Below are 27,316 nucleotides of genomic sequence, written 5' to 3'. Positions count from 1 at the left end.
ATCCTTGACTGCTATATTGACCACTTGCAGCCATCTAGGGCTGACTCCTAATAGCAGATTACGTGTTTTCTGTAGCTTACCTGCTTCATTCTAAAGCTCCTTCAAAGTTCATTCTCCCTCTACCAGACTTCAGTTTAAATAGTATCTATGTTCTTTCCAGTTCTCTTAAACATTCCTGTATAAGCCAATGAGTGAAAAAAAAAGAAAGAGAAGAGTCTGAAATACAAACCACACTATAGGTTTGATATAGGAATGTAGACTTGGAGAGGCCATGGTCAACCTTAGAGCATGGAGGCTTTGGGAATGTGCTGTGCACAGACAGAGAGACTCCATAGCCCATGAGCATCGTGTTTGTCCCTGTGTGTGCATGGCAGTGCTGGCAGTAGTGGCATTTGACCCACTGCAGAGCAGCAGAGGCTCCTTTTGACCTGTTAGCTTGGTGCTTGTGAGGGCCTGCAGAGGGCCTTACTGGGTCTGTAACTATGATCCCCAGCTGTTGTTGGCAACTGTGTCATAGCTACTTTCATAAACTGAAGAGGACTCTTTCCTGATCCTCTCCTCAGCTATTGAAGAGCTATTCCTCCATCTCCCTGCTGTGACCATTAAAAATCATCCTGTGATTCCCACCCCAAGTTTATTCCCAGTCAGACTGTAATGCTCATTTATGGGTCCATTTGGCCTTTAACGAACCAGCTCTTTCTACAACCACTAATGTGTTTCTTGAGAAAAGTCACGTTTTCACAGCCTCTAGACCAAGTCAAGATCTTTTAGTCTTCTCAAATAGTCTGCGCATGTCCTAGGCTACCCCAGCTGCTCTTCTCTTTACTGTTTGAATTTATTGTTGTTCTGTACAAAAGAACAGACAATTTGTATTGAGGTATGTTTTATTTTTTACTCTATTTTCAAAGTACTGTGTCAGTTAAAGAAATAAAAAGCACGGAAAAAATAGAACTTGTGTCTCTTTCTCTCAGTAGTGTTTTCTCTGAGGTATTTTTTCTCTCTTACTGAATCATGTAAATGTTTTTGTGCTGCTGTCTTAGAGAAGGAATGCTGCAACTCCAGCAGTGCTGTCTGCTGCTGACCCTCACAGCTAGGGATCCATTCAAGCAGTGTTGTCTCTCTTGGCCCGTTCTCTGGTCTCCATGCAGGCTGACATGCTTCTTGATCCCAGAGTTTGCGCAAGAAAATTCTGCTTTCCTCACTCATTACATCCAGTGATAAGCTTGGTTTACTTAGACTAACTCGCGTTTCCCATATTTTATGTTGATCCAAGTGTCTGGGCTTGAAGCCTTTCCAGGAAAGGAAACATGCAGATTTTGGAAAGGATTCAAATTTGGGCCTTCCTGAAAGCTGTACAATGCTTCTGTTTGCCACGTGTCAGTGATTTTCTGCAGGTTGTTTATTGGTGGGCTTATATCAAGATAAGGAATTTTCTGGCAGCATATCTGAGGCAGAGTGACCTGCTCTTGGCTCACATCCCATTTCTGGTTTGTGTTTTCTGTCACTTTGCACCACTGACCTCGGCTGACCGCTGTTTGCACCACTGACCTCGGCTGACCGCTGCTTTTATTTCACTCAGCATTGTGCCTGAGGAGCTGGCTATGACAGTAGGAATGCTGGATACAGGTGGAGGCATCTGAACACTGAAGGAGTATTGTTCTTGCAGAATTGATTCATGAGGATGTTCACCTCAAAGTAAGCATGCAGTGTGCCCTTCAGGAGGTCTTGCTTGTGAGAGACTAGGTAGAAATGTTTCTTTGTCTATGGAGGAAGTGGTAGGATTTACAGTGTCATCTATGTCTCTTAGCAGGGACTCCTTATTTTATCAGACCATGGCCCATGACTAGTGAAAAGGCCTGGTTAGAGAGAGGTCTCTCAGGCAAAGGGAAACAGCCCAGACCTTTCTTACTGCCCTGTCACACAGGGAGCTCAAGCTCAGTCTTTATGCTGTTCCACTCCAATGCATAAGATATAAATGGGTATAAGTGTCTTGTGCTCTCTCCTCCTTTCTTCTATCAGCATCTGTTTTCCAATTTGTGGTCTCCTAACAATATGATAGTATAACTGGTGACTTGCATTGGCATGTTTTTAACTTCTTTTAGGAACTGTTACAGGTGGGATTTAGGATCCTGCCTAGCACATGACTTTTTAGCTTTCTCAACCACAGTTTGATTCCCTACTTGAATACTGTTAACCTGTATTAATCATTTGCATTATAGAGGCTTCAGATACTGGTGCAGAGTCAAAGCCAGACTGTATAGGATCTATTCAAACATAAAGTACATTTGAGTCCTATAGCCAAAGAATGAACCTTAGCAGTTACTGTGCTGAACAGTCTGACTGTTTGATGTTCAATGTATGTATGCTTTAAGTGGATGAATGTTGTTTGGATAAATCAGCATGGCCCAGGGTAGGCCTCTTCCAATCATACTTTGGAAGCCAGAGGGCAATAAAACTGCTCAGTTTTGAATTAATGTAAGATGCTAGTCTGGATTTTCATTTCCAGAGACAAACTGTTGAAAGTGTTCTTTGAAGCATTCATCATCATCAAGCAAAACATTTGTTTCTTCATCACACTGGAGAAAATGTTAGACAGCTTTTTAATTTCAGATACAGGGATTCAATTATCAGAAACTTGTAAATGCCATTTCAAAAGGGATTCTTTGCTTGGAATTATTTTTAATCCAATAGAAAAAAAAGCAGGACAATTTGGGGACTTTTCATCCAGGGCCATTTTGGACTATAACTAAGAAAATGTCAGCACCTTACTGAGTTGCCCTGCATCTTTGATATTTCATGCAGTTTGTACCTGGAAGTGCTGTAAAGCCAGCAGAGCAGGAATCTGTTCCTTCTGTTTTATCTGCAGAATTGCTTAGTCAGTTACAAGCAATCCAAGCTGTGTATATAAAACCATTATAGGTAGCGATGCATTAGCAAAACGCTGCTCGACTTGATTTGCTATGCTTATCTACCAGGTTATGCTCCACTTGCATGAAGAGCACTTAATGCAAATAGTGCCTTTTCACTTTTATACAGGCCAGACAGAATATAAAATGTGTTGAAGAGAACAGAGTTTTTCAATATAGTTTTATACATTCTTTAGTGTAAATCTTTGCATTAAAGTAGAATCTGGTAATGCTACTGATGTACCCTGGAGGAAGAAGGCAAATCACTCATGTAAATGGAAGAGGATAAATCATAGAAACTCTGCCAAATTTAAACTGCTATGGTTAGTAAGGAAACAATAGTCTGCAATGGTAATAGTTCACTTATCAAGACATGTAGTGCAATGAGGACAGTAAGTTGATGGGTTCAGTGGTATTATCCTGATTAATACCAGCTGAACATCTAGCCAGTATGCTTAGTCTACAGTGCTACCCCATTCACATGAGAGCTGCCAGCTTGTTTTATGTAGACCGTTACTCATACTACTGAAGGCAAAAGGTCTTTTGAATTGCTGTTGTGTTGGTGGCAACTTAAAATGATAAGATAAAAAGTAAGCAGATAATCATAATAACTTCCCCTCCTGCAAACCCTGAGCAAGTCATTAATCCATTGCAGGAGTTCTGTCAACCAGCTGTGTCAGGACTGATTTAGTATACTGAACTTTTGCCTCTGTTTTAGAGTGAGCTTTGCCCTGTGCTTAAAGTATTATCAAAGGGAAGGCTTAATTCTGCTAGCTGAATCTGATAATACTCTTGCCAGTACTACTTGTGGTGAAAGCACAAGATTCTTAGTAAATGCAGTACTTGCTAGTTTCACGTCTTTACCTAGTTCTCCAGTTAATGTGCAAACTGCTTTCATGTAATAGTTATCCAGGATAAGGAGATATATAGGACCTTTTCCTTAACAGAGACATATTTTATTGTCACACATTTTTATTGGTTAGGAAAATAAGAATTAATGCACAATCCCCCTGAAAACCATCAGATAACCTACAGTTCCTGTGTCCTTTGTTACTAAATCATAAAAAACAAATTTCTTAGAGAAATTCAGTGGCTAGCACTTTGTGATCTCTCATTGCTATCCCATGTAAATTAATTTAACAAAAAATGCTTACCTGTGAAGTCCTGACTGTATGTTGTGATCTCTAGAGTCCCTTCATTGCGTATTGATTGTTCTTGAAGACAGGTTATGTTCTAGCTCTTGAAAGTGGAGTTGGGGGCCACCATCTTTGGTGGATTTATATAGTATATTTGACCCTTTTCTTCAACAAACTTAGGACACTGAAGGATAAGAAGAAATAGATAAGGCATAAACCAAGTATTTGTGCTGGATGGAAAAGGCTATTTTAAAAGCCTGAAATAATACATGTTGCATCACCCTCCCCTCACCCAATTATCTGTTTAGCAAATGCTCATAAAAGTAAAATCTGGTGGAAAATGCATTTCGTACAGTATTACTATACACGTATTATGTATCACAGTATTAATTTCATTATTGATTTTACTATTATTCCTTCCATGGAAGTTTCAACAGGTACATAATTCAGCTGAACTCAAGTCAAGTAACATGGAATTAATTTCTCCATGGTAGTTATACATGGCAGGCAGGGAAAGCTATATAAGTTTTCTTTTATAGTCACAATTACAGACTGCCTTAAAAGGGCCTGCTTCTTACTGTTTCCATTGCCACATCTCTGAACAGTGTGTCCACAAAGGCTGTATCTTTCTTTGTTCACTGCTATTCCTACATTACTCATAACTTTACCTGTCATTAAACTTCAGGCCATATCTCTTTGGGAAGATAACTAGTGTTTAGCCAAGCTGAAGAACAGTAGAAATGTGATAATTCATAAACAAATTCACTCTTCTGTTTTATGGACCATCTTTACCTGGGGAAGGCAAGAACATCCACAAAGAGGATGTCTATTTTCTTGAAGACATGGAAATACAAACACCAGCCTGTCAGTATGTTGGCAGGACTTGTGGAGGAACAATCATCTACTGCTGCCCAAATCCGTTTCTTTGAAGGCCTATAGAGCATAATCTGGGCCTCTGAATGAAGAACATCCCCCTTCTTCTATTCCCCCAAATATATGGTCAGCAGCTACTATTGCTTCTTCTTGTTTTTCTTATCTCCAGAGCTACTTGGCTAGGTCCTATGAGAGCTAGTTAGTACTTAAAGGACTTCAGTCACAGCACAGCTTGCTAGCTTTTGATCTTGTTTATATATTGCTGAGGTGGCTGAAAACTGTCTCTAAAGCTTTTTACTCTTCGTATGCCTGATGCCTAACTCATGGCCTGTGTCTGGAACAGTACAGGAGCTCTCTGTGTAACAACTCTTCTTCAGGGAGTCAGAGAGGATACTAACGGCTTCACGCCTATATGGATTACTTACAGGGGAAATGTTTAACATGTTCTAGTTGAACATCATTTCTCAGAATGACAGATGGATCTACATTTTAAGCTGTAGATGAATACTCTCTATAAAGACATCTGTGCTGGTGGAAGAGGTTCTTTCTGTGAGCTGCTGCTAATGTCTCTTTTACCTTTGGAAACTGACCCAATGGATGTGCAAACAGAACTCATCTTCACTCATTTGGTACAAAATCAGCAGGACTAGAACAGGTCAGCCATTCTATCAACACAAGTTAGCCCATGTGCCGTGAAGTCTTTTTGGAAGCACTCAATGTGGTCATCTGCACCACTAGATCTGCAAGGCTAGTTGTCTTGGGCAAAGAGTTGGTGATAAGAAGCTTAGGGCTGGATCTCTACCAGAAAAATGCCTTTGCAGGAGCTCTGGACTGATTCACACACCAGCAGGGAAGATTCTGATTCCATTTTCTGTACATGATTTTTACATACAGCAACAGCAAAGAATAAAGCTGTCTTGTGAAGCTGGCTCTGAACTCATATGGTCACCATCAGGAATAACTGAGTGCTTCTAGATGCCTTGTAAAATGAAACTGCAGTGCAGTTAGTTTCCAAGCCTGTTTCTATCACCACTTTTTCTCTCCAGGCTTTCCATCTCTGTTTTTTTATTTACCTCACAATGATGCTTTCAGTGTTAATGATGTAATTGCTACTCAGAGTTTTGTAAAGGTGAGATGTGAAAAAGACACAAAGCTTTTAAACACAACCTTCCAGTGGTAAAAGTCACCTGAGTGTTGTCTGGGTTATTTGTACTTTACTGGAGATTTCTCCTGCAGTCACTGAGAACTGGAGTGTCCTGATCATATCAAAACATTTAGAGGGAACAGCAAATGAATTTAAAGTATTTTCTAGGTGCCAGTGGTAACTGCCCCCTTAGCTAGTAATTTTGAACCTGCTAAGCTTTGCTGGAAATAGGTCTTGTTCTCTGATGATCTTCCTGTTGTGTAAAAATAGGCTTTCTAAGTCCACCTCCACACATGATTAGTGTTTCTTAAATTGACCAATGATCAATCAAGAGAAACTGACTAAAAATGACTACTCCTAGCATTACATAATCTGTGGAAGGATTTTGGGTTTGGATGGACAAATACTCCACTAAAAATGGCTCATGTACCCAATTATATACATAACTGTACAGCACTGTGCCAGTGATGGGGAACAGCAGCTAGTTAATGCAAATTGACCTCCCACTGAACATTATCAGCTTTTACTTTCCTGGAATCTTCTTATCCATGCCAGTGCATGCTTTTTCTGTTTCACACAGTTATGGCCAAACATTTCCTGGCAAGCACTGCCATAGTACCCAGAGGTACTCACTTTTTCCTGTCCCAAATTCCCCATAATCGTGTGTGGTCATCAGCTGCCAAGAACTCCTCATCAGTTCATGCAGGTGATCTTTAAAGTCTTCTGAAACAAAGTACCTGTCAGTTGTAGTAGAATGCTTTCAGGAAAAAGCAGATTAAGAAGAAAAATTTCATGCCTTTTTCCTCCAATTTATTATGTAAAACACTCTCAGGGTAAAATGCTGCTGGGATTAAAAACAAACACCTCATGATGGCTTACACAGTGTTCTGCAAATGATCAATGTCTAGGGCTTCACCTTAGTCTTTGTAAGGGATAAGAAGAGCTGTTTTTTTTTCTCCCTGAATCTTGTTCTACCATCTGTGTAGTGATAAAATGTTTTAAATAATTCAGCTCTTATTTCAGGTATATTTCTGTTGTCCTCAGCAAGGGTATGGCAGGCATAACTTTGGGTCTTCCAAACTGCTAGCTTTTGATCCCACTGATGCATTTTTATTTCCATTTTGCTTTCCCTGTTTTGGACTGTGAAGAATTATTTATCTGAGAGAAGTTATCAGATACACTAAATGGTCCATCTTGCTTTTGTGGGGAGTAACAGCTATGTTAATAGATCTCTTGGCTTCTGAGGCTACAAAGTGGTCACATGAGTTGCATTTATTCAGCATTCTCAGTGCTGAGACACCCTCCATGGAGACTGCAACTATCAGCACATATGGCTCTAAGCCAAAGTGCTTGCCTTGATCACGAATGTATTCAGATTCTGGGTCTGTTAAACTTCAGTTCTAAGTAAGTTTCAAGAATAAATAGTAAGCCAACAGAGTACTGTCTTATCTCTGGTCTTCCTCAGAACAACCATGTCAAAAGCCTTGATAGAGATATTGGGATGGAAGGGCTGATGACTGTTGCATCGATTTCAGTGTCTCTGTGATCCTCAGGTGATCTGAAGTTTGGGAACATGGCAAATCTAGAGTTTGTGTAGGGTAGGAATGAGAGGTGGGGAAATGGCAGGCACAGTGGTCTTGGATTGGTTTGAGTTGTCAGGAAGAAGGACAGAAAGAATGTCCTTATTTCACATTTCACTGAGTTTTAGATTAAATATAACACTTTGCATGAGCTGGGAGAGATGTGAGAATCAGAAAGGCAGTATCTTAGTTCTTTAATCCCCTCTTGCTTGCACCCTGCAAAGAATTCCCAGTGATGCTGCCCTTGCAGCTTTTGTACATAATCAGTCATACCAATTCTCATTTAATTTTATGTGACTTAAGGAAAGAAAAACGTGGACTTGATTCTTGCACAGCCCAAATTAATAGTAACTGAGTTTGTGCTTGTGTAATCAAAATTTGCTTCTAAGAAGATATTTATTTCTGGGGGGATGAAGGATAAAGCTAAACTGGAGATTTTTATGAAATACTGAGAACTGGGTTTAATGGAGTGCCCATGTTCCTGTGGCTGTTCTTTTCAGCTTTCAGCTTTTCATGCTAGAATAATGAGGAACTTACTAAAATCAGGGGAATCATGAAAATTAAAGGAAAAATTAAAGGAAAATTAAAGCGGCAGTTTATTTCAGTAAGGGAAACTAGCACCCTGTTTAGATTCTTCTAAACTTTACCACAACTGCATAGAGCAGCTTACTGAGAGCAAGCACCTTCGCCCAGTTGTTGTGTAAAGCAAAGTCACAACCTTCTACAGGAGCCAAATTAATTCCCTTCTCGAAGCTGTGCATCATGACATAAGATGTCTTGCAAAACTGGCCTTTTCTGAGGCTTCTCTTTCATAAATTTGTTTTATGAGAGAGAAGCTGTGCTTTGTAGGTGCTCCCAAACACTTTAATTTACATTAGGTAAAGAGCCCATTATCAACACAGCCAAGCAAACCCAATTAGCTCATAGGCAAGTCAGCAAGATCAGTATTCGTTAGGAAAGTGGGTGCGCTAGGCAAACACTGCTAATCTGCTAAAACGAATCATTACATGCTTCATTCAAGAGAAAGATTTTTGCCTTGTAGTGTTGCTGCTGCTTATTGCCAAGGCACCTACACCATGTAATTATAGCTGTTAGAGGGACAACTTGCCCGTTTATTTCATTAAGGAAAGATAAGATATACTTCAAATGTACTTAGCCAAACTGTCTGGTGGTTTGTGAAGCCTATATTAGGAAAGAAATATAAGTTACCTGAAGTGACCCAGATTCATTTGCACCTCCCACACTTTATGTGAATCAGTGCAATTGATACACACGAGGGACAAATCAATGTGTAAGCAGTGCAAACAATATTCTTACTGATACCACTCATTATATGAGGAATGTTTTGTGTTGCCAGGTGCCAAAGAGTGGAAAGACATCTGGAACATGTGATGTGCAGAACATCTTTTAAAAGGAGTGAGGGAAAAAAATCTATCTTCTTATACTTTTGTGTAATGTGCTCTATGTTAATTAAAAATGGTATGTGCTATTAGTAAAAAGAAATCCTTTTATCAGTAATAAAAACCAAAAAAAATCCTGTTTATACTTGCAGACAAAGTACTTATTAATACCATGCAAATAAATTATTTATATTTTACCTTGGAGACTTATTTTATGCTTCAAATATTTTTTAAAATCCAAGCAAAAGAAAATACTAACTTTAAAGGGCAAGAATTTCATTACTGAGCCTAGTTAAGAGTCTCTTGGCAATTGTACCAAATCAGAAAAATATCTAAGATTAAAAAAATAATTAATTTGCTTAATGGTTCTTTATGGTATAATGAAAAACAAAAATAAAAATGCCTGAAGTACGGTATTACTAGGCTAATCTAAGTGGTTCATTTGGAACTCAAAAATCTTGTGTATTTCATGAGAAAGGTTTATCTTAGTGTTCAAAGGGTCTTTAATGTAAATGGGTAGAAGAGGCTGTCTGATGATAGCTTTTTTCCAAGCTTTATTATTTGTACATTGATCACAAAGTTTCTTGATTCTTCCAGCTGTACACCAAAATCTTCATATTGCTAAGCCCCCTTGTTTTACTCAGTGAGGAGAGGGATGTCCCAGATTCATTCCCAAGCAGGAGATGATGATAACTTCTCAAGGCTCCTCCCTTTTACTTAGCTTGAGGACGAAGTCCTGTTGGGGTGTTAATAGGCCCCATGAGGACTCCATTATTTCATTCTTACTGGTTCCTGTGGGAAATCTCTTCCTCCCATGTCTGAGGTTTGCTCAGTAGTCTGGCTAATGACATAGCTGGGGCATGGAAGCTGCACCCAATTCCTCTTCAAGTCACCTGTGACTCAAGAGCTGCAACTTGGCCACTCCATCATTGAAATAGTCTCCATGAAGATAGGTGTCACGTGGTTACACAGAGGAAATATGCCCCTTCACTCAAAGAATTGAAATATAATCCTGTGCTTATTTCTTTCCATATGGACATGGGTGTTTTGAAGATAAACTTCAAGTGCCAGATCAATTTTAGTCACATGTTCTGATACACCATACAGAAGTCATGCACTTAATTGTGAAATCTGTGCTGTGATGCTAATGGAACTCAGTGCAATCAACACGAGGTGTGATATCTCACAAATTACCATGCCAGCATAACTCATGCTTCAGCTGAGCTGAACAAAAGATCTACTTTTAATGTGTGATGGTACAAAGATAATAGGACTTAAACAAAGTGTTGGATTCTGACAGCCATTTGTATATTGTTACACTTACAATGACCTGGGACACTGAATCAAACTTTGTCTCTTCTACAATTAGAACTGGTGCTGCATGTCTACTGGTGCTGTAGACATGAATGAGAATACTTAATGTTTCTTTTAAATTCACATTCTGTTACAGCTGTAATATTGTAACAGAATGTGAATTTAAAAGAAACACTAAGAAGTATTTTCAATTTCCATTTGTTTGTGTTACAATGTGATTTGTTACATTTGTCATTGCATTCATTGGACATGCTGCTGATACAAGTATGTATAAATAAGGACAGTCAGTCTGCCTTGTGCTCTGGCATGGCAGAACTACTTAAGTACCTTTGTAGACCTCTTTTCATTAAAACATCTAAACTTATGGCAGCAATAAAATAAGGATGAACACGCATTTTCATGTCTGCCAGGATTTAGAGGAGCTTTGTGAGCTCAGGTTGTAGCAGCCAGCAAAGCTTTGTGTTTTCAAGGGTGGACAGTTGTTTAGAGTGTTAAATTTCTAAAACTCATGCTGGGTAATCAAGCCTGAAGCCACACAGAATGGATGGCAGTATAGAAAGGTAGAGCTTTGACTGGAAAGGAAGTAAGATACAGCAGTTTTTTCTAAATTTGGCACTGAGATGCTTTCACTAGAGTTCTAGTAGACTTTCGCTGGAGTCTGCCATTATCACACAAGAAACAGTTGCTCAGTATTATGTCATCTTCCCCTTTATATTCAGTCCACAGAGGATATGGAGTCTGTCCATCTCTTGAGAAGAAGTCAGACACACGCTGGAGGGATTTATGCTCCCAGTGTGAAAAGGTCCAGAACAAATCCAGAGAGTGGTCCAGGAGGACACTATCCCATTTCCCTAACAGTGACTGCACTGTGGGCATTCTTCAAGCACTTTTTGATAAAATAGACATAAATCAAGTTTCACATGAAAGAGAGTATCCTTGTGGCTTCCCTGCAGTGGTTCTGCAGCTCCCCTCCTGATGTTGTGCAGAACATTAGGTGTAGAGATGCACTTGTTCAGTAATAACAATAGAAGACACATTGGAATCTGCATGACCTTCATAAGGGCTCCCACTTAGCGCTATTTTTCTATTCTCCAACACATTCTAGGAACCTCTGAAGATCCGTTTCTTCTCTCAAGTGTGGTTTTGTCCTGAAACTGATGCAGCGTGGGGAGCCTCATGACCTTCACCTTCTTTTCTAGATCAGGCCAGAGAACATTTTGCTGCTCTTTCCTGTTAATGTCCCACATAGTAATTATTAAGAGAATAAGGCATATGACTCTTGCCAATTTTAACAGAAAGGAAATTATGACTGGATAATAAATCGTTTCACATGTATAAATTGACTTTTTTCTGCAGCCTTTTAGTCTTGCAAAGGGAGGCAATCACTTATCTTGCCTAACCTTAAAACCTGCTTGGTCAGGGATCTGCGGGCTTGGAAACCACCAGGGGTCAAGGAGCTGGGAGACAGGCAAAGGAATGTAAGTGCTGTGTGGCATGATAAACAGTGAAAGCAGATTAAAACCTGCAGGGAAAAAAAATCCAGGTTTTATTCATTCTGTGCTGTTATTAAACCCACTGAAAACCTCATTGGTGTGCCTTGTCAGTGGAAGGACAGCTGCCAGCGCTGTAGCCTGATATGTGTGTAACTAGGGTTCTTGGCAATGTCTGAAGGGTGTTTTTCAAGGTCATTCGCCATTTTTGCAGTCTTGTTTGAGGTGAACTTGAGGACTCATTAAACCTTAGAAGGAAGGAGACAACTATTTTTCTCCAGTACATTTGATTGGGAGATCATATGTATATGACCCACTGTTAATGCACTTAGGAAAGCACATCTGTACAAACCCAGTGATTCATTCTTGTGTAAAACTGCAGCAGGATACATAGTGTGCATCCTTAAGGCAAAGGCATAGTTGGTCCTCGAAAGTATACAGAGTTACTGCAGATACCTGGTAATTAATTTCCTGCAAAAGACAGTAATGGCTCAAAGGAGCCATCACAGGCTATAAGGTAAATAAACTGAGTGTTAATAGCTCCCAGGTAGGTCTGCAGTACACCACTCAGAGAGTATTTTTCAGGACAGGTTCCATGTGGATCTCACCATTTAATAGTCCCTGAAGGCAGGAAGAATATTTGCTCTGAAAGACCTTGGACTATGAACACGGAAGACTTTTGTGAGTGTGTGCATGTTTCACTTTTTGTTTTAAAGGATGTATTCTTTCCTTCAATTTAAAAGTCTTACAAAGACCAAGAGAAAAGAATCTTATAGGAAAAGATACTGCTCAAACTGGGACCAAGCATAAAATATTTTTAGAGACCCAGCATATTTCAGGTTAAGGTGTGAGTGCATAATAATGGAGAAAGTACATCAATGTACTGTTGATCAAATATTCAGAGTCCAAGGTTATGAACCTTTCGGTATGTATGAGGACAGAGTTTGATCTACTCCTGTGTAAAACCTCCTTCCTCCTTATATAGCTGGTACAAGGACATAGAGTCACAACAGTCCCTGGTTGCTTCCTCTTAAGGAAGAAAATCACCAGAAAAATGCTGTGATCTCTACCTCAGCCTGTGTACCTGGATGATCCATTCTGGTGAGCAGCTGTCACAAGGAAGGCACCTCACAGCGCTGTAAATACAGCTGTGAACTCATCACAGAATTATTCTCAGGGTTCTAATATACTTATCAATGCCAATATGAGCAGTTGTTAATTTTCTGCTTCTGAAGAATTTACATTTACACTTTAAACTACCTTAATCTAAAATCTCAGGAGTTTGATCAAATTTTAGCGTTTTCCTGGTGCCATCAAGTGGCAAAATGTTGGATTACAGAACTCCAGCAGCATCCAAATTCACTCAGTCTATATTACCTCTTGAACAGCAGCAGTGAGGAAAATAATCCTTGACAAGCCTCCTCCAGAAAGGAATAGATATAAATACATATGAGAAAAATGGACTGAAATACACATGATGTCATGGTTACTTCAGTTTGTTCTGCATTCTAACTAGTAGAAAGGCTAATATTTTTTGTTATTGGTTGATAAATATAGACAATCTGTAAAGCAAACACAGAGACCCTTGTTGAAGAGATACTTAAACTGAAGTAGTACAATGCTGTGGTCTGAATTTCCTTCCCAACTGTGTTTGCTGTCCTTTGTTACTAGGTAATCCCTTTTTACAGAGCATGGCCCTTCAATTTCATCACATATCTGTGCTTCACAGCAACAGAGTGGAATGAATATTTGGTCTGCTGTTATATGCACTAGATTCACAATCTGGTTAACAGACAGTTTGAGCTTACAGTTCATCATTCATACACACATCACTTTTTTTCCAGCTGAGTGACATTATAATATTGCTCAACAGGAAGCCTCTGTGCAAAGAGAAAGCATAAATGTATAAAGCTTAGACTCTATTTGCTTATAAAATTCCAGATAATTTGGAATGTTTTTGTCTTGATTGCTCAGATGACCCATAATATCAAAATTCATAGATGCTTCCAGTGAGGAAATTATCCTGGGCTTCAAAATCTGTCATGCAGTGCTGGATTTTGAGAAGTGCTGAGCACCCATGCCTGAATCTAAAGTTCCTGAGTACACTGAGCATTTCCCCCTGGGAAAGCCTGGCTCTTACAGCCCCTCACCATGCACACCTAACACTCAGAAGAAGCTGTGCGAATGCCTCAAATGGGTACAGGTTCCAACTTTTGACTTTATAAGAGGTTAAGTTATTACTACATTATGGGGATCACTTTTAGGTCCTCCTGATGCCAAAGGGTTCACAGAATGCAGCCAAACTACATGGTGCTTTTCACTGAAAAGAATCCGAAGAGAAGACAGCACCATGCCTATCTTTGAGGTTAAACAGTGGAAAACAAAGCAGTTGTTAGTATGGGACATCAGGGAGGAAAAGTACCAAAGCCAAACAACCAAACCCCAAAATAAACAAAAACACCCTCGCCCCCACAAAACCCACAAACACAATAGAATAGAGCAAATGAGAGTGCCAAAGTGGTGGATGTATAGTTGGAAAAATCATCCATAACCAGTAAGATTTTCCTGGTATTAGAAAAATCCCTGCAGTTCTCATCTGGCTTTATTAAAGCAGAACTTCACTCAAATCATCTAATCAAGTGTCTGTTGCTAAAAGGTGGCCTTAATTGCATGGCTGAAGAAGTAATGTGGGATGCAAGAAAATGACAGAAATGATGCTGAATCAGGAGTGGCTTGTTTTGATTTCTGTGACTAGTTCAATAGGCTTGAGGGTTATGGCACATTTCAACAGGAACATGCTTATACTAAATATTCTGGCTTTAACCACAAGTTCAGGATGGTTATTCTCTTCTCTTTCCTCTTTAAGCACTTTCCCATATTAGTACTGCCCTGTGTAGTGCACGTGTCTGTGCCATGGTGCTGTCAGGTGAACAACGCAGGCATCTGTGATGAAACTTAATCTTCCAGCTCTCATGCAAGGCTGTGTGTTCAGAAGTACTGAGCAGCACCTCTGTCTCATTCCCCTCCTTCCCTTTCAGCCCCGTCACACCACAGTGGTACCTGACTCCCACCCTGGAGGCCAGGTCTCATGCACCCTTCTGTCAGCACAGCTGGTGCTGAGGGTGCTTAGGGTGCTCCCTTCTGACAGGCTGCCCAAGGAGGGTGCTACTGTGGAGCAGCAATGCTCACTTTAAAGCCACATTCAGGGATTAAAGAGGTCTGAGTGCTGATTTGGGATGACCAATGCTTATATAGGATTCCCATGACATGAATTCTTTTTCCAGCATTAAAATGAAAACGTATTAACATAGAACTGCTTAGTTTTTGCCTAGTTCAAGTACTGTGCTTGTGAAGATGCACTTTTCACTACTTCTGTGTTAGATGCATGCGAGTGGCATGCCTCAGTAAATAATACATTGCATTTGAAGTCTTTGGGAGCAGTGCCTCTGCAAAATGTCAGTCATTATCTTGTTCCTTGTGCTTTCGATCAAGAGGTGGATGACTTTTGCATTGGTACCTGCCTGTCCCTCTCAGGAGAGTATGTGTAGGTGTAGTTGTTGGTAAGTTGGAGAGGGGCCTGGCTGTGGATGGGGTTAGGACCAGGGATTCCTTACAATCTGAACTCAGCTGTGATTCCATCACCTGGAAAAAGAAGCTTTCATGAGCTGTTCCTCCTGCATTCTCCCTGCATCTGCTGGGTAGCACTGGACATCATTTTATTTTCCTCTTTTAAGACAAGATTGTCAGCCCCTTGTTTTTCATGTAGCAAAAATTCCATTGTGTTCTATAGCTTTATACATAAGAAAATTGCCAGCATGTGTAAAAGCCACAGATTAGTTATGTAGCAATGCACTTTTACTTACTAGGAAGTTATATTTAAAACAACCCTAACTGTAGGATATTACATAAATATTTTTGGTGGCTCTTATGTAAAAGCAGTATTTCCTCCATAGAAGATCAATTAATCTTCCTGTGGGTATTTCCTGAAGTTTTATTTACAAACTGTATTATAAACATGTTTTTTTAGGCTTCACATACTTCCCCCACTGCCAGTACTATCAGAGGCACAACCACGCAAATACCTCATTTGCGTCTTGCCCACATTTGCATGCTTCCCATGTTTGGAATGCAGATATTTGCACATCTCAGTCTACACTGCTGTCCAATCTGTTAGCTGCCTGGTGCTCATCTTGCTAAATATGCTTGACTAAAACGTTTTGACTGTGAGAAGTATGCCTCTAGCCTACTTTGGCCAAGGGTCTAGGCCACTACCGTAAGGTCGATGTCCTTTAACAAATGTACATGGAGATCCTTTGCCTTTGCTCTGTTGCCTTCTGGCAGTACAGGTAGTGCAATTCCTCCATGCTCCTTTTTGGCTCTTCAAGGAAGCTCGCAGCAATGAAAGAATTTCCTGAACTCTTTAAATCTGAAAGAAAAAAACCCCAAACATCAAAATGTCCTTCAATGGTAACAATAGCGATGGTTAATCGAAACCTTTTAAACAGTCACAACTTGGCTTTGTTTTCATGGCTCTGACTTACTCAGCTTATTGTGGGTAATGCTATTAGGATGAACTGTCACTAGGAGAATTTAGTACAATAGTGATTGGCAATTTTTTAATGAAGGTTGGATCAAGTCTATTATGTTTTGATCAGTGAAAGAAAGAAGATGATAGATACGTGCAGCATGTACATCTTACAGTATAATTGAGTCTCAGCTGCCAGCACATAGATACCTGCACTGTCCTTTCAGTGCTGTCTAAGTGGCATATGGACAGCAAATATATGCAATAGCACAGATGGAAGCTTTAGCATCTAATTCCCACTGATTTCAGAATTTGTTATTTATGCCTTAGAAAACTTATACTCTCCATCTCTAGAGAGGGGTGAGAAATGTTATTGTTTAGTGGCTGTAATTCACACTGAATGCAAGCTGTGTCAGGCACTTCACATGGGTATGCTAGTGGCTGAGGATACTCAGTGCATTTCCATACATCTATGTCATTTGAAATCAAGCAGTTTGATGTGTTTAAATGCATATTCACCTCACACAGCTTTGGTTTACAGTGTTGTAAAGATGGACATCAAACTCAAAGAAAATTTAAAGCTTCCTTCTTTTGTGTTGCAACAGTTTTTCAGTCAGGAGAACACATGCACATCCAACCATCTTATTAAGGAGTTAAGTCCTGCAAGGGTCAGGGAGTTGTACTCAATGATCCTTATGGGTCCCTTCTAGTTTAAGATAGTCTATGATTCTGTGATTGTATAAGAGCCAAATTGAATGATTTAAATTTGACTTAGCCATCCAGGATTTTCTGAAAACCTTATCAAGGAACTAACAAACAGTTGTGATATATGATGGGGATGGTCACCCTTGGTGTTTTACTATTGTGCTTTCTTCACCCACATGAGACGAGAGAGTGATGTGTAGGTGAATGGGTTGGGAACCAGCAGCCATGTCTCTGTGTTGTCAGCCCTTCCGTCACTGGTTGACCCCTATTCTTGTTTAGCTACACCTCATCTGTACTACCATCTTTTTCTGATATTGGGTGGTTCTTTACTAATGAATGGAGCAACTCCATCTGTTTGTAGATCAGTAGGAGTGCCTTTGTTGACTGTGGTGTAGCCATGGCACTGCTATCTCAGCACAGGCTGTGGTGAATTGTGCAGATATGCCAGTTTGCTCCCAGTTAATCTTGATTTTCATAGTGCTCCAAAGTATGGCATTGCTCTAGGTTTCTGGATGTGTCTTCCTGATGGAGCAAGGTATATCAGCTAAAGAAATCCTTGTTTAAGCAGAGATGTTATTCGTCTTTTCAAGTGTTGGACATTACTTTGGAGACAGAGGGAGAAGGTGTTTCTTATTAAGCTATACTGGGGAAAAGTGCCACTCTACAGGTGCTACCTGGATTCAGGCCTATGGTGTTTTTCAGGTGTAAGGTTCCTCTAATTCTGATTTTGTCTTACATTATTTCAAAAGTACAATAGCATCTCTGAGCCTAAAATGTGAGGTGAAATAGCTCATTATTATGTAACTATGAGCATTTCAATAAGCATTACAATCCTGGCCTTTGTTATGAGTATAAGCTTGTAAGGATTTAAAAATAATAGCTACAGAAACTTCTTCTCAGAGTACATTTAGACTCAGACTGTGGCAGAGTCCTAGATATCTAAACAGTTATTAGGGTATTCTGTATGGGAGAGCTCACAATCTACAAGTCACAGACAGTGCTGCTATGTTGTGGTTTGTTCTCTCTGGTTCCTTGGCAGTGCAGTGTCCTTCAGTCATGTAGTTCCTTCCATGTGATTCAGCATCACTGCTGTTGCCTGATGCCAGAGTGCAAAGGCAATATATTTGTACTGTATAATGAACAAAAATAAGAATCTGATGTGCCATAGATTATCAGAAAACTTTTCTGTTTTTAAGTTTCTGAAGGAGCTCATAAGTTCTGCCTAAAGCTTTGTTTCCTCTTCCTGAAGTAGGCAGGCAGATGCCAAGTCACCTGTGTGACTGTGATGTTGGTACTCATTAAGCCAGCTCTCACTGGAAACATTAATGAGCCATTCCTATTGACTGCTATCTATAGGATACTAAACTGCAGAGCCACCACTTTACCTCAGACAAAAAGAGAAACATTGCACACAAAGGTCTGAGCATCCATTCGTCCCAAACAGGACCGTGCTAAGCTTAAAATATTTCCAAGTCTTCTTCTCCCAAAGAAACATTTATAGCTGATAATGATCCAGTGATATTGAAAATCTCAAGGACACATTAAAAAATGTCTCAGCCCAGAGATTTCCAAAAGAGGGCTAGAGTGAACATGTTTTCAAAGTGTGTATCATGAACAGTCCTTGAGAATCTCAGCAATGTATTCACTTATTTAATCGAGACTATGGGCATTTCTAACTTCCACAATTGCAGATTTATTCTGATAAACATCTTCCAGCTTTCTGTTTGTTTTTTTTTTGTTCTGAAAAAAACCACAAGACAACACTAAATAACTAATGTTCTGGGATTGAAACATGAGTTGGCTAGTGCCTCCTTTATTATTATAAAGTTACATTTTTCCCTTCAGATTTATTTTGTTGTGGGGAGCTCAAACCAGAATGTATGAATACAGTGTTGTAAATTGTGAGCCTGTAAAGCACTCCAGTAACTGATCTGATCAGTGCATGAAGCCAACACATCTGAAGGTGTGTGATGCCAATAGCCTCCAGAAGGCCTTTGGAAAGAAAATTCTTATTCACACTGGCATTTTAGTCTGGATCAAGAGTCTACTTTTGACATGAATCTCCCAATGGTCTCTATTTTGCAGTGCCTTGGTCTTTGAGTACAGGAACTGAGTTCCTTCTGGATGAAATTATCTGGAAGATGTGCTCCAGAAATGCACCAGGAGATTACTGCAGCTACAAATGGACCCTCAGCCCTTGGAATCACAGTCGAGGTAACCCAACATAAAGAGCACCTGAAATGCATTTTTTCTGCGCCTCAGATCCTCAGCACCAACTGTTTCACTCTACACATCTTCCCTTGTAGTCCACAATACTTGTCAAGTGACATAGTCACTGAACAACATACTGATTTGGAATTCAGTGAATTTTTTTTGGAGTGGAATTGGCTGAACATTTTTTGATTAACTGTTTCCCAATAAACCTATAGATAAATGTATACATAATCTTAGTATATTGACATTGAATTTGACTATCATAGGATAAAATCCATAGGATACCTTCCTTGTACATATAGACAAGCTAGCATTATACAAATACATGTATGTGCCTCTAGTTATTCAGAGGCACTGTTTATCAGTGCAAATATTGGTAATAAATAGTCCAAAAGCAAAATGTAGTTAAATTATTGGATTAATTATTTTTAAAAGCTGAGAACAACTGTTCTACTTATTTATTTATTTGCATTTATGTGACTAGGAAAAATGCAACATTTTAAAAACATGTATGATATCGTAAAACATGCAGCTGTCTTCTTTTCAGGTATGGATTGGTGAGTTCATGTAAGTGTGTGTTTGCAGTGGCAGAAAAATGTAGCTTACTACCTGTGTTACAATACAGATTTTCCTGTTCACAGAGAAAAGAATGTTACAGCCTGACTATGTGTACTTCATGTTTGTGTTTCAGAGTCAGGTCTAACGTAGATGCCATCTGAAAGATGCTTTGCAGTTACATTTAGGCATTCTAAGATTAATTTTTCCATTTGCTGGATGTCCTGTGTAGCCAACACAAATCTTTCCTGTACTTCCATTAAAATTTAGATCAGGCTTGTAATTCAGTAAACTTTCAAGTCTATCAATAGTTAAAAGAGTGCAGATGGAAATGCATCAAATTCCTGTAATGCAAGGAATACAACAAAAACTTGCCTCAGGACAGATATGTAAGTGGGAGGCTTGACAAGTGTGATAATCCAATAATATCAAAATTCTCTGGTGGGAATTCAGAGGTTGGATATCAGATATTACACATCATGGAAGAAGTTATCAGTAATAGTGAACCAGAAGTCTGTCAGTAAGATGGAAACTAAGAATTGATTTTGTTAGTAAAAGGGATAATATCTCATGTGGAAGAACATTGGAGGACTTGAGCCAACTCTGGAATCTCTTATGTATGGAAAAAATAGAAATTTAGATTAAAAAATAAAATTGTCTGGGTGCTAAGCAGCATGGATGTTCAGCTTTCCAGACCTCTAAAAACTGCAGGAATTCTGCCGTATCTGGACCCCTAGCTAACAGTATAACTGAGCCTGCAAAATACAGTAAAAATGGATTGATTCCTGAAACTTCCTGATTAGACATTGACGACCATGGAAGCAAAATTCAGGCTTCTTGTAATTTTAAATTTTAAGTTAAAAGTTTATCTCAGTAATTCTAGGTCAGCCTGTAATCTAGGAAAAATTAACCCCAAACCACATTTAAAACAGCAGTTGTTCAGAGAATAGCATGTTAAATGTTCAGGATCGATTTGTGAAATATGCTCATTTTTTCCAATTAGAAACACATATACATGTTGGATTTTTTTTTAATGACAATTATTTCAGGAGATTTTCAGTGCTAAAGCCACGGTATAGTGTATTTTAGCAGACCTCTTTTCAGCTGTAATAAACATATTTCCCAGGGAACTGACAGACTATTGCAAAGTAGAAAACATTTTGGTTCATTAAAGGAAAAAGGAAAAATTGTGTTTTGCCAGAAAGCTATAACAGGCAACAGTGAATGGATATCAAATACTTCTAATGGAACCATTTATCTTTACAAGTTTCGTTCTTACCTGTCTTGTGAGACAGTTGGACGAGAAGGAACTTGGGGTGGAGTTAGTACCTCACTTGATTCAAAGGTTGTTGATAGGATTTCAGGTCCCTCATTTTCTCTATAGTGTCAGGACAGGTCATGCAGTAGCATTATGGTTTTTGATGTTTGAACTTTCAGGGGAAAATACAGGATAAAATACCTGCACAATGGTTACTTTTACTACTGCTAATGATTATTTGTACCAGGTTACAAAATAAAACAAAACAAAACATGGATTAAAGAGGTGTGATACTGTTGCTTTGTTACTGATGAACAGAGGCTAGAAATAAGCTTTCAAGTAATAGGAGGTGAAAGTTTGCACTTGCATTCAGAAAGTCTCACTTGTGGAAGTCTCACGTGGTGAATTCAGATTCACTGTAAAGTTCTTATCCTCTGAAAAGGATAATATTAAACCCACGATACTTTTAACAGAAAAGACCTTTTTTCCTTAATTGCCATGACTTTTGTCTCTGCTTCTATGCTGAGGGAAAATGCTTTAGTCCTCCTTTTGCTTGAATGAAACTGTGTCTCAGCACTAGTTGATTATGAAGACAGGCTGAGGAAGTTGGGGCTGTTCAGCTTGGAGAAGAGAAGACTGTGTGGAGACCTCATAGCAACTTTTCAATATCTGAAGGGGCCTACAAGGGAGCCATAGAGGGACTCTTTGTTAGGAACTGCAATGCTCTGTTGTGCAAAAGAAAAGCACCAAGACTTTTACTTTCTACCCAGTGAAGCTCCGGTTCACAGTGACAAAGAGTATTCTCTCAAAATCACCTTCTTAGATGAAGTAGACAAAGCATTACTGCTTTCTCCCTCATCTATCAAGAGGCAGCAAAGCATTCCCTTGTATCTTTGCCTGCTTCTTCTGGGAGAATCCTAAGAAAGTTTTCAGGAGCCCCCTTGCTCTATGACAAGTGCAGTAGGAATGTGTAATAATGTTTAGTGTAAGTTCACAGATACAAACGAAAGCACTGAATCCACTATACCCTCCACAAGCTGTGAAAAAGCCCCTTTTAATTAAAAACCAAACACTCAGAACATGGAGAAGGCTGAGAGGCATTTATTTTACCTCCTTAACATTTTGAGTTGTACCTCTAAGCCATTTCTGCATTGTTCTGCACTTAATGGTCTGCTGGCTTTGGGATATGGATCTTACAATGGCAAGAGGAGTCTGAGGAGAGTCTCAAGGAGAAAGGAGCAATATATATTCATCTTGCTGGGACATGTTTGCTATCCTAACTTTGGCAAAGCTTTGACAAAAAGGATATTTTGATCAAGCCTTCTTCTTCTCTGGCATATGTCAGTGAAATGCAAAAGATTTTGCTTTGCCTTATTAAAATAGGAAACTAACTCAAAAATATTTGAAGTATGTTATTCCTATAGGATGCCTGGGGGTTTGGGCCATATGTTTTTGAAGAAAAGAAGCTGATGTAGCATATTCAAGTAAAAAACCATGAAATTAATTCTATCATGCTGGCAGTTTTTAAAGTGTTGGGTGGTCTGCTCTGGTATCTACATGAGCACTATGGGAATCTTATACTGATGACTCAGATTCAAGTACAACTGGCTTGCAAAGATAAAAATGTTCTGAGTAGTTGATACACAATGTGCAAGTGGGCAGGAAACAGAAGCCAGACTTTCCTTCCAGCAGGACTGCTGTGGTTCTATATTGCAATGCAGTTCTGAGTCCACACTATTCAGACCATAGTGGATTTTCCTCTCTATCCAGTTTTATTAACCTTTCTCAGAAATATATTTCTGGCTGCCAGAATTACAGGTGGAGCCTGTGACTAGTAGTTTTTTTTACCCCTGACTGTTGCACATATGGGGTGGTGCCACAATTCATAGCTTCTCTTTTCAACTCCATGACAGCAGCTGCCCACTGAGGCAGGGATCTATGCCATCAGTCTCCTGGCATTTCAACCATCATCTATAGCACCAGATTGTGATTTCACTGCATTCAGCTTCAAATCCACAATGTACTTACAGGCATACATCCATCTTCAGTCTTACCCAGCATACCAACACCAGCCCCACTGATAGGCAATAGTCCATAACCCCCTCATCAAAAGGATTCTGAACATATACCTCCCATGTCCCTGCAGCTGCAGTAGTCCAAAGACCCCATGCAAATCCTTAAACTTGCCCTTAGCTCCAGAAAAACGGTTCATTACACAGCACTTCCAGTCATCTGCTTGGGGACCTCAAGTTCGTAACTGTTGACACCTCCCTTTAGCAGCAGGATCCAGACCAAGGGTCAAGGCAACCCTATAAACAGTGCTTTCTGGACACAGGCCAATGCATGCAGAAGGACACACACTGTCCAGTTCTGTTCCCTGACAAACTGGCCCAATCCCCTGGCAGAAGAAGCCACAGGATTATAGCTCAGTGACAAAAGGCCCAAATCCTTATTGATCCAGAGGAAATCACCCACAAAGGAAATCACAAGTTTCCAGGATGATATCTGTTCAAAGCAGAAACCACAATCATGCACATTTCAGCCATAGAGCTTTCAGAAATCCGTGGTCAAGAGAATTAATTATCTCCCTATGAGGTTTTGATGAGGAAAGGCTTCCAGTGGAAGAAGACAGGAAGGTATAGGAAAATGATATATTATTATTCTGAGAAATCATACCTAAGTAAAAATTGATGTCTAAATGTAACAACCTTTTGAATATTGTGTTTACAGAACCCTGAAGAGATATTCCAAATTCCCAATCAGGAGACAATATCTGGGGAGTAGCCCCTCTGTTCTCCAGCTTTACTGTCTGTCTTTTTGGAAGAAAAAGTTAATAGGAAACTGTGCAGGGCAGAACTCTGAACTAAGCCTACCTTTTCGTTCAGTCCGGTGCACTGTGACTATGTTTTGGCCTGTGTTCTGGTAGTATTTGACATCGCAGTGAGAGGGTGTTGGAGATCTTTTGGAGTAATACACAGAATGAGGCACCTGGTGATGTCAGCAGGTGGTTACCTAATGCACAAGGGAGGAGGATAGAACACGCTTGGGAGATAGAATCCAAGATAAATGTAGGTGATGTGAAGTTTTACCTCTCCTGAATAAGCAGTAAATGCTGCTAAAGTCAAGCCAAAAGCCAGCTTGTAGCAGAAATTTTGGGAAGAATTGAGTGAAGTCATGTGGGTGTCAGTTCAGCTCTTGGAAACTTGGCTGAGCCTAGTACATTTCAAATAAGATAGGCAGCACAACAGCAAGACACGTGTGAAGTGCCAGTTTTTATTCCCGTTCTTGAAGATACCAATATTCTTTGCTTAGGTCTTGTGTGAGATTTTCACACCATCCTTCAAAACAGTTGGACCTGGCCACTGGTAGAGTTCGGATTCTGGTTAGTTGGCCTGCTGGATGTTTCTGCCTTCCTATGTTTGACAGGGATGGTGATAGATTTTGATCTGGTTTATTTCCTTCTGCTGACCTTTTCTTTTCTCTCAATGTGGTTTTTATTTGTGTTGAATTGTCATCAAAATAAATGTGTTTGAAAAGAGTAATTTTGATCTGTTGGTTTTTTCACCAGTCAGTGCAAAATTAGCTGGAGGTCCTACTTTTCTTGGAAAAGCAGTATGAGAAAAGCTGGAAACATGTCTTTTGGCAAGCAATAATACATAAATAGCTTTTCTGAATACCTATTAAATGCACTGTTGTGTTATTAATATCCAGTAGAGCCAATAATTGGTTTATTATGATTTTGGACCATTGGTTTGTTTTTAACATGGATGGTTTGGCCATCACATTAAAGTGAACTACACTGTAATGTTTGTGCCATGTGAAAGTGATATAGCTGTATCAGTGGTTTCCAGAGTTCACAAGTTTAATATATTCTGAAAAAAAACCATTTTCGGTGGCTTTTTTCATGCTTCATCTTAGTCTGAAGCTAAATATATGGAAAGGCTCAGCAGAATATTTTCCTTCATTTCATTAATTACTCAGCTGTTGAAAAATTCTGTTATTTCCTTCCAGAAAAGTACTATGGAAGATTTAGAGTTGTGGTTTTAAGACATGATGGGAATGTCCTGCCTTAATTGTTATTATAGAGGGTGTGCTGACTGGAGGAAAAAGGCTTAGGACATCACTTCAACACTCTAAATCTTCACACAAAAGAGGTCACCCCACATGTAAATCTATCAGTACCTCAGTTGTATGTATTGCAGCCACCAGTATCTCCAGGTTACTGAATTTCTTTGGGAAACAGCTAACTGAGAGGATGAAGGTCCCTGAGACATCTCTGTATAGCTCCCTTACCAGGCTGAAGTGAGTGTTCAGTGCTGAAGTGACAGTGGGGTCAGAGAAAGAGTGATATCACAAAAAGAGTGATATCACAAAATAACAGAATCACAGAATGATTGAGCTGGGAGGAGACCTCTGGAGATCACCTGGTCCAACACCTGCTCAGAGAGGGCCACCTAAAGCAGGCTGCCTAGGACCATATTTCCAAGCTTTTCTGGGCAACCTTGACAGTGCTCAGTCACCCTCACAGTATAAAGTGCTTCCTGATGTTCAGATGGACACGCCTGTCTTTCAGTTGGTGCTCATTGCCTCTGGTCCTGTCACTGGGCACAAATGAAAAGAACTCAGCTCCATCTGCTTTGCAGCCTCCCTTCAGGTATTTGTACACATTGATGAGATCCCCCCTGAGCCCTTTCTGCTCTAGAGTGTACAGTCCCTGCTCTCTCAACCTTTCATTACATGAAAGATGTTCTAGAACCTTCGTCATCTTAGCGGCCTTCACTGGACTGTCTCCAGTATCTCCATCTCTCCCTTGTTATGGGGAGCCCTGAACAGGACACAGTACTCCAGATACAGCCTCAGCAGCACTGATTAGATGGGAAGGATCACTTCCCTCAACCTGTGTCCCATTATGAATTAGAAGTGGGAAGGGTTACGGTGATTCCCGTGGCAAATGATGACACAAATGAGGTAAGTGTCACTTTAAGCACTATGTTTATTAACAACAGGAGATAACCAATCGTAATAAGCAACAGGATAGGGGTAGTTTAGAAAGAGAAAGCGGGAAAAGATAAGCAGAAGTACAGAGAGTTTGCAATAGGAAAGTTACCACCATGGAGTCCTGCAGCATTCTACGGGTCCAGTCATTGCGCGGTGGGCAAAATTTTCGCTTTTAGTGAAAAATTGGTGGTCTGGGAGGAGAAGAGTCCAGTAAAAAATTGGTCCACTTGCTACTTATTATTTTTGTCCTGCCCCATTTCTAGAATTTTCCACCCCTTTCTTCCAATCAGCCCTGGTGATTTTGACATGCTCATTAATACCACAGCATAGTCCTGCCTTCTGGTTATGTAACCACATGTGTGCAGGGTGGAGTTTTCAAGAGGAGGATCTCACTAGGCATCCACTGAGCACCTTCACTGCTGTATCTATGTTGACCTTATCTCTGGTGCATGTGTCCTTGCTGTGGTGGCTGTGCAGCAAAACCACAAGCAGCCCATGTGGCAAAAAAAGTCAAATGCCTGCGACAGGTAAGTCTCCCCTTTTTGAGCCTCATGATTTACACAAAGAAACAATGTTGAGACATTTTTGGAGTTTGGATAGAGTCTCACAACCTGCTGATCACTACTCATGCAGCCCAGGGTACCATTGGCCTTCCTTATAGTGAAGGCATGTTGTTGGCTCCTGTCCAACTTGGTGTCCACCATAGAATCACAGAATTATCAAGGTTGGAAGAGACCTTTAAGATCATCAAGTCCAACTGTCATGCAGCACACCCAGGCCCTTTTCTGAAAAGCTGCTTTCCAGCCAGTCAGCCCCCAGCATGTACTGGTACCTCGGGTTGTTCCTCCCCACATCTAAGACTTTTCATTTACCTTCATTGAACTGCATGAAGTTCCTGTTAACCCATTTCTCCAGCCTTCTCAGATCCCTTTGGTTGTCATCATGACACTCTGGTGTATCAGGCACCCCTCCCAGTTTTCTGTCATCAGCAAACTTGCTGGGGTTGCACTCTGCTCCATCATCCAGATCATCAATGAAGACATTGGATTGTCTACAATATTGGTTCCTGGGGTACATTGCCCATTACTGGCCTCCAACTAGACTTTGTACCACCGAGCATCACCCTCTGGGCCCAGCCATTCAGCCTGTTTTCAGTCTTCTCATCAAGACCACAATTCCTCAGCTCCTCTATGAGGATTTGTGGGGCACAGTGTAAAA

The 27,316-nt window shown here is 40.0% G+C and overlaps 1 protein-coding gene across 1 annotated transcript; it reads right to left on the bottom strand.

Moving 5' to 3' along the window:
* Positions 1–915: 915 nt before the first annotated feature.
* On the bottom strand, positions 916–27,175 carry LOC103811010 (chromosome unknown open reading frame, human C7orf31). The gene is given in 15 exon segments (XM_009083947.1): positions 916–1,352; positions 1,355–1,445; positions 1,520–1,755; positions 3,750–3,845; positions 4,061–4,120; positions 5,214–5,336; positions 7,509–7,580; positions 7,583–7,695; positions 8,792–8,821; positions 13,652–13,683; positions 13,685–13,721; positions 16,091–16,152; positions 16,155–16,269; positions 21,122–21,272; positions 26,971–27,175. Coding segments are annotated over 15 exon segments (1,860 nt in total).
* Positions 27,176–27,316: the final 141 nt, after the last annotated feature.

Source organism: Acanthisitta chloris, unplaced genomic scaffold (assembly GCF_000695815.1).
Source record: "Acanthisitta chloris isolate BGI_N310 unplaced genomic scaffold, ASM69581v1 scaffold11831, whole genome shotgun sequence".
Classification (NCBI taxonomy): Eukaryota; Metazoa; Chordata; class Aves; order Passeriformes; family Acanthisittidae; genus Acanthisitta; species Acanthisitta chloris.
The sequence above is the reverse complement of the archived record's forward strand: the minus strand, read 5'-3'. Positions and strand labels throughout refer to the sequence as shown.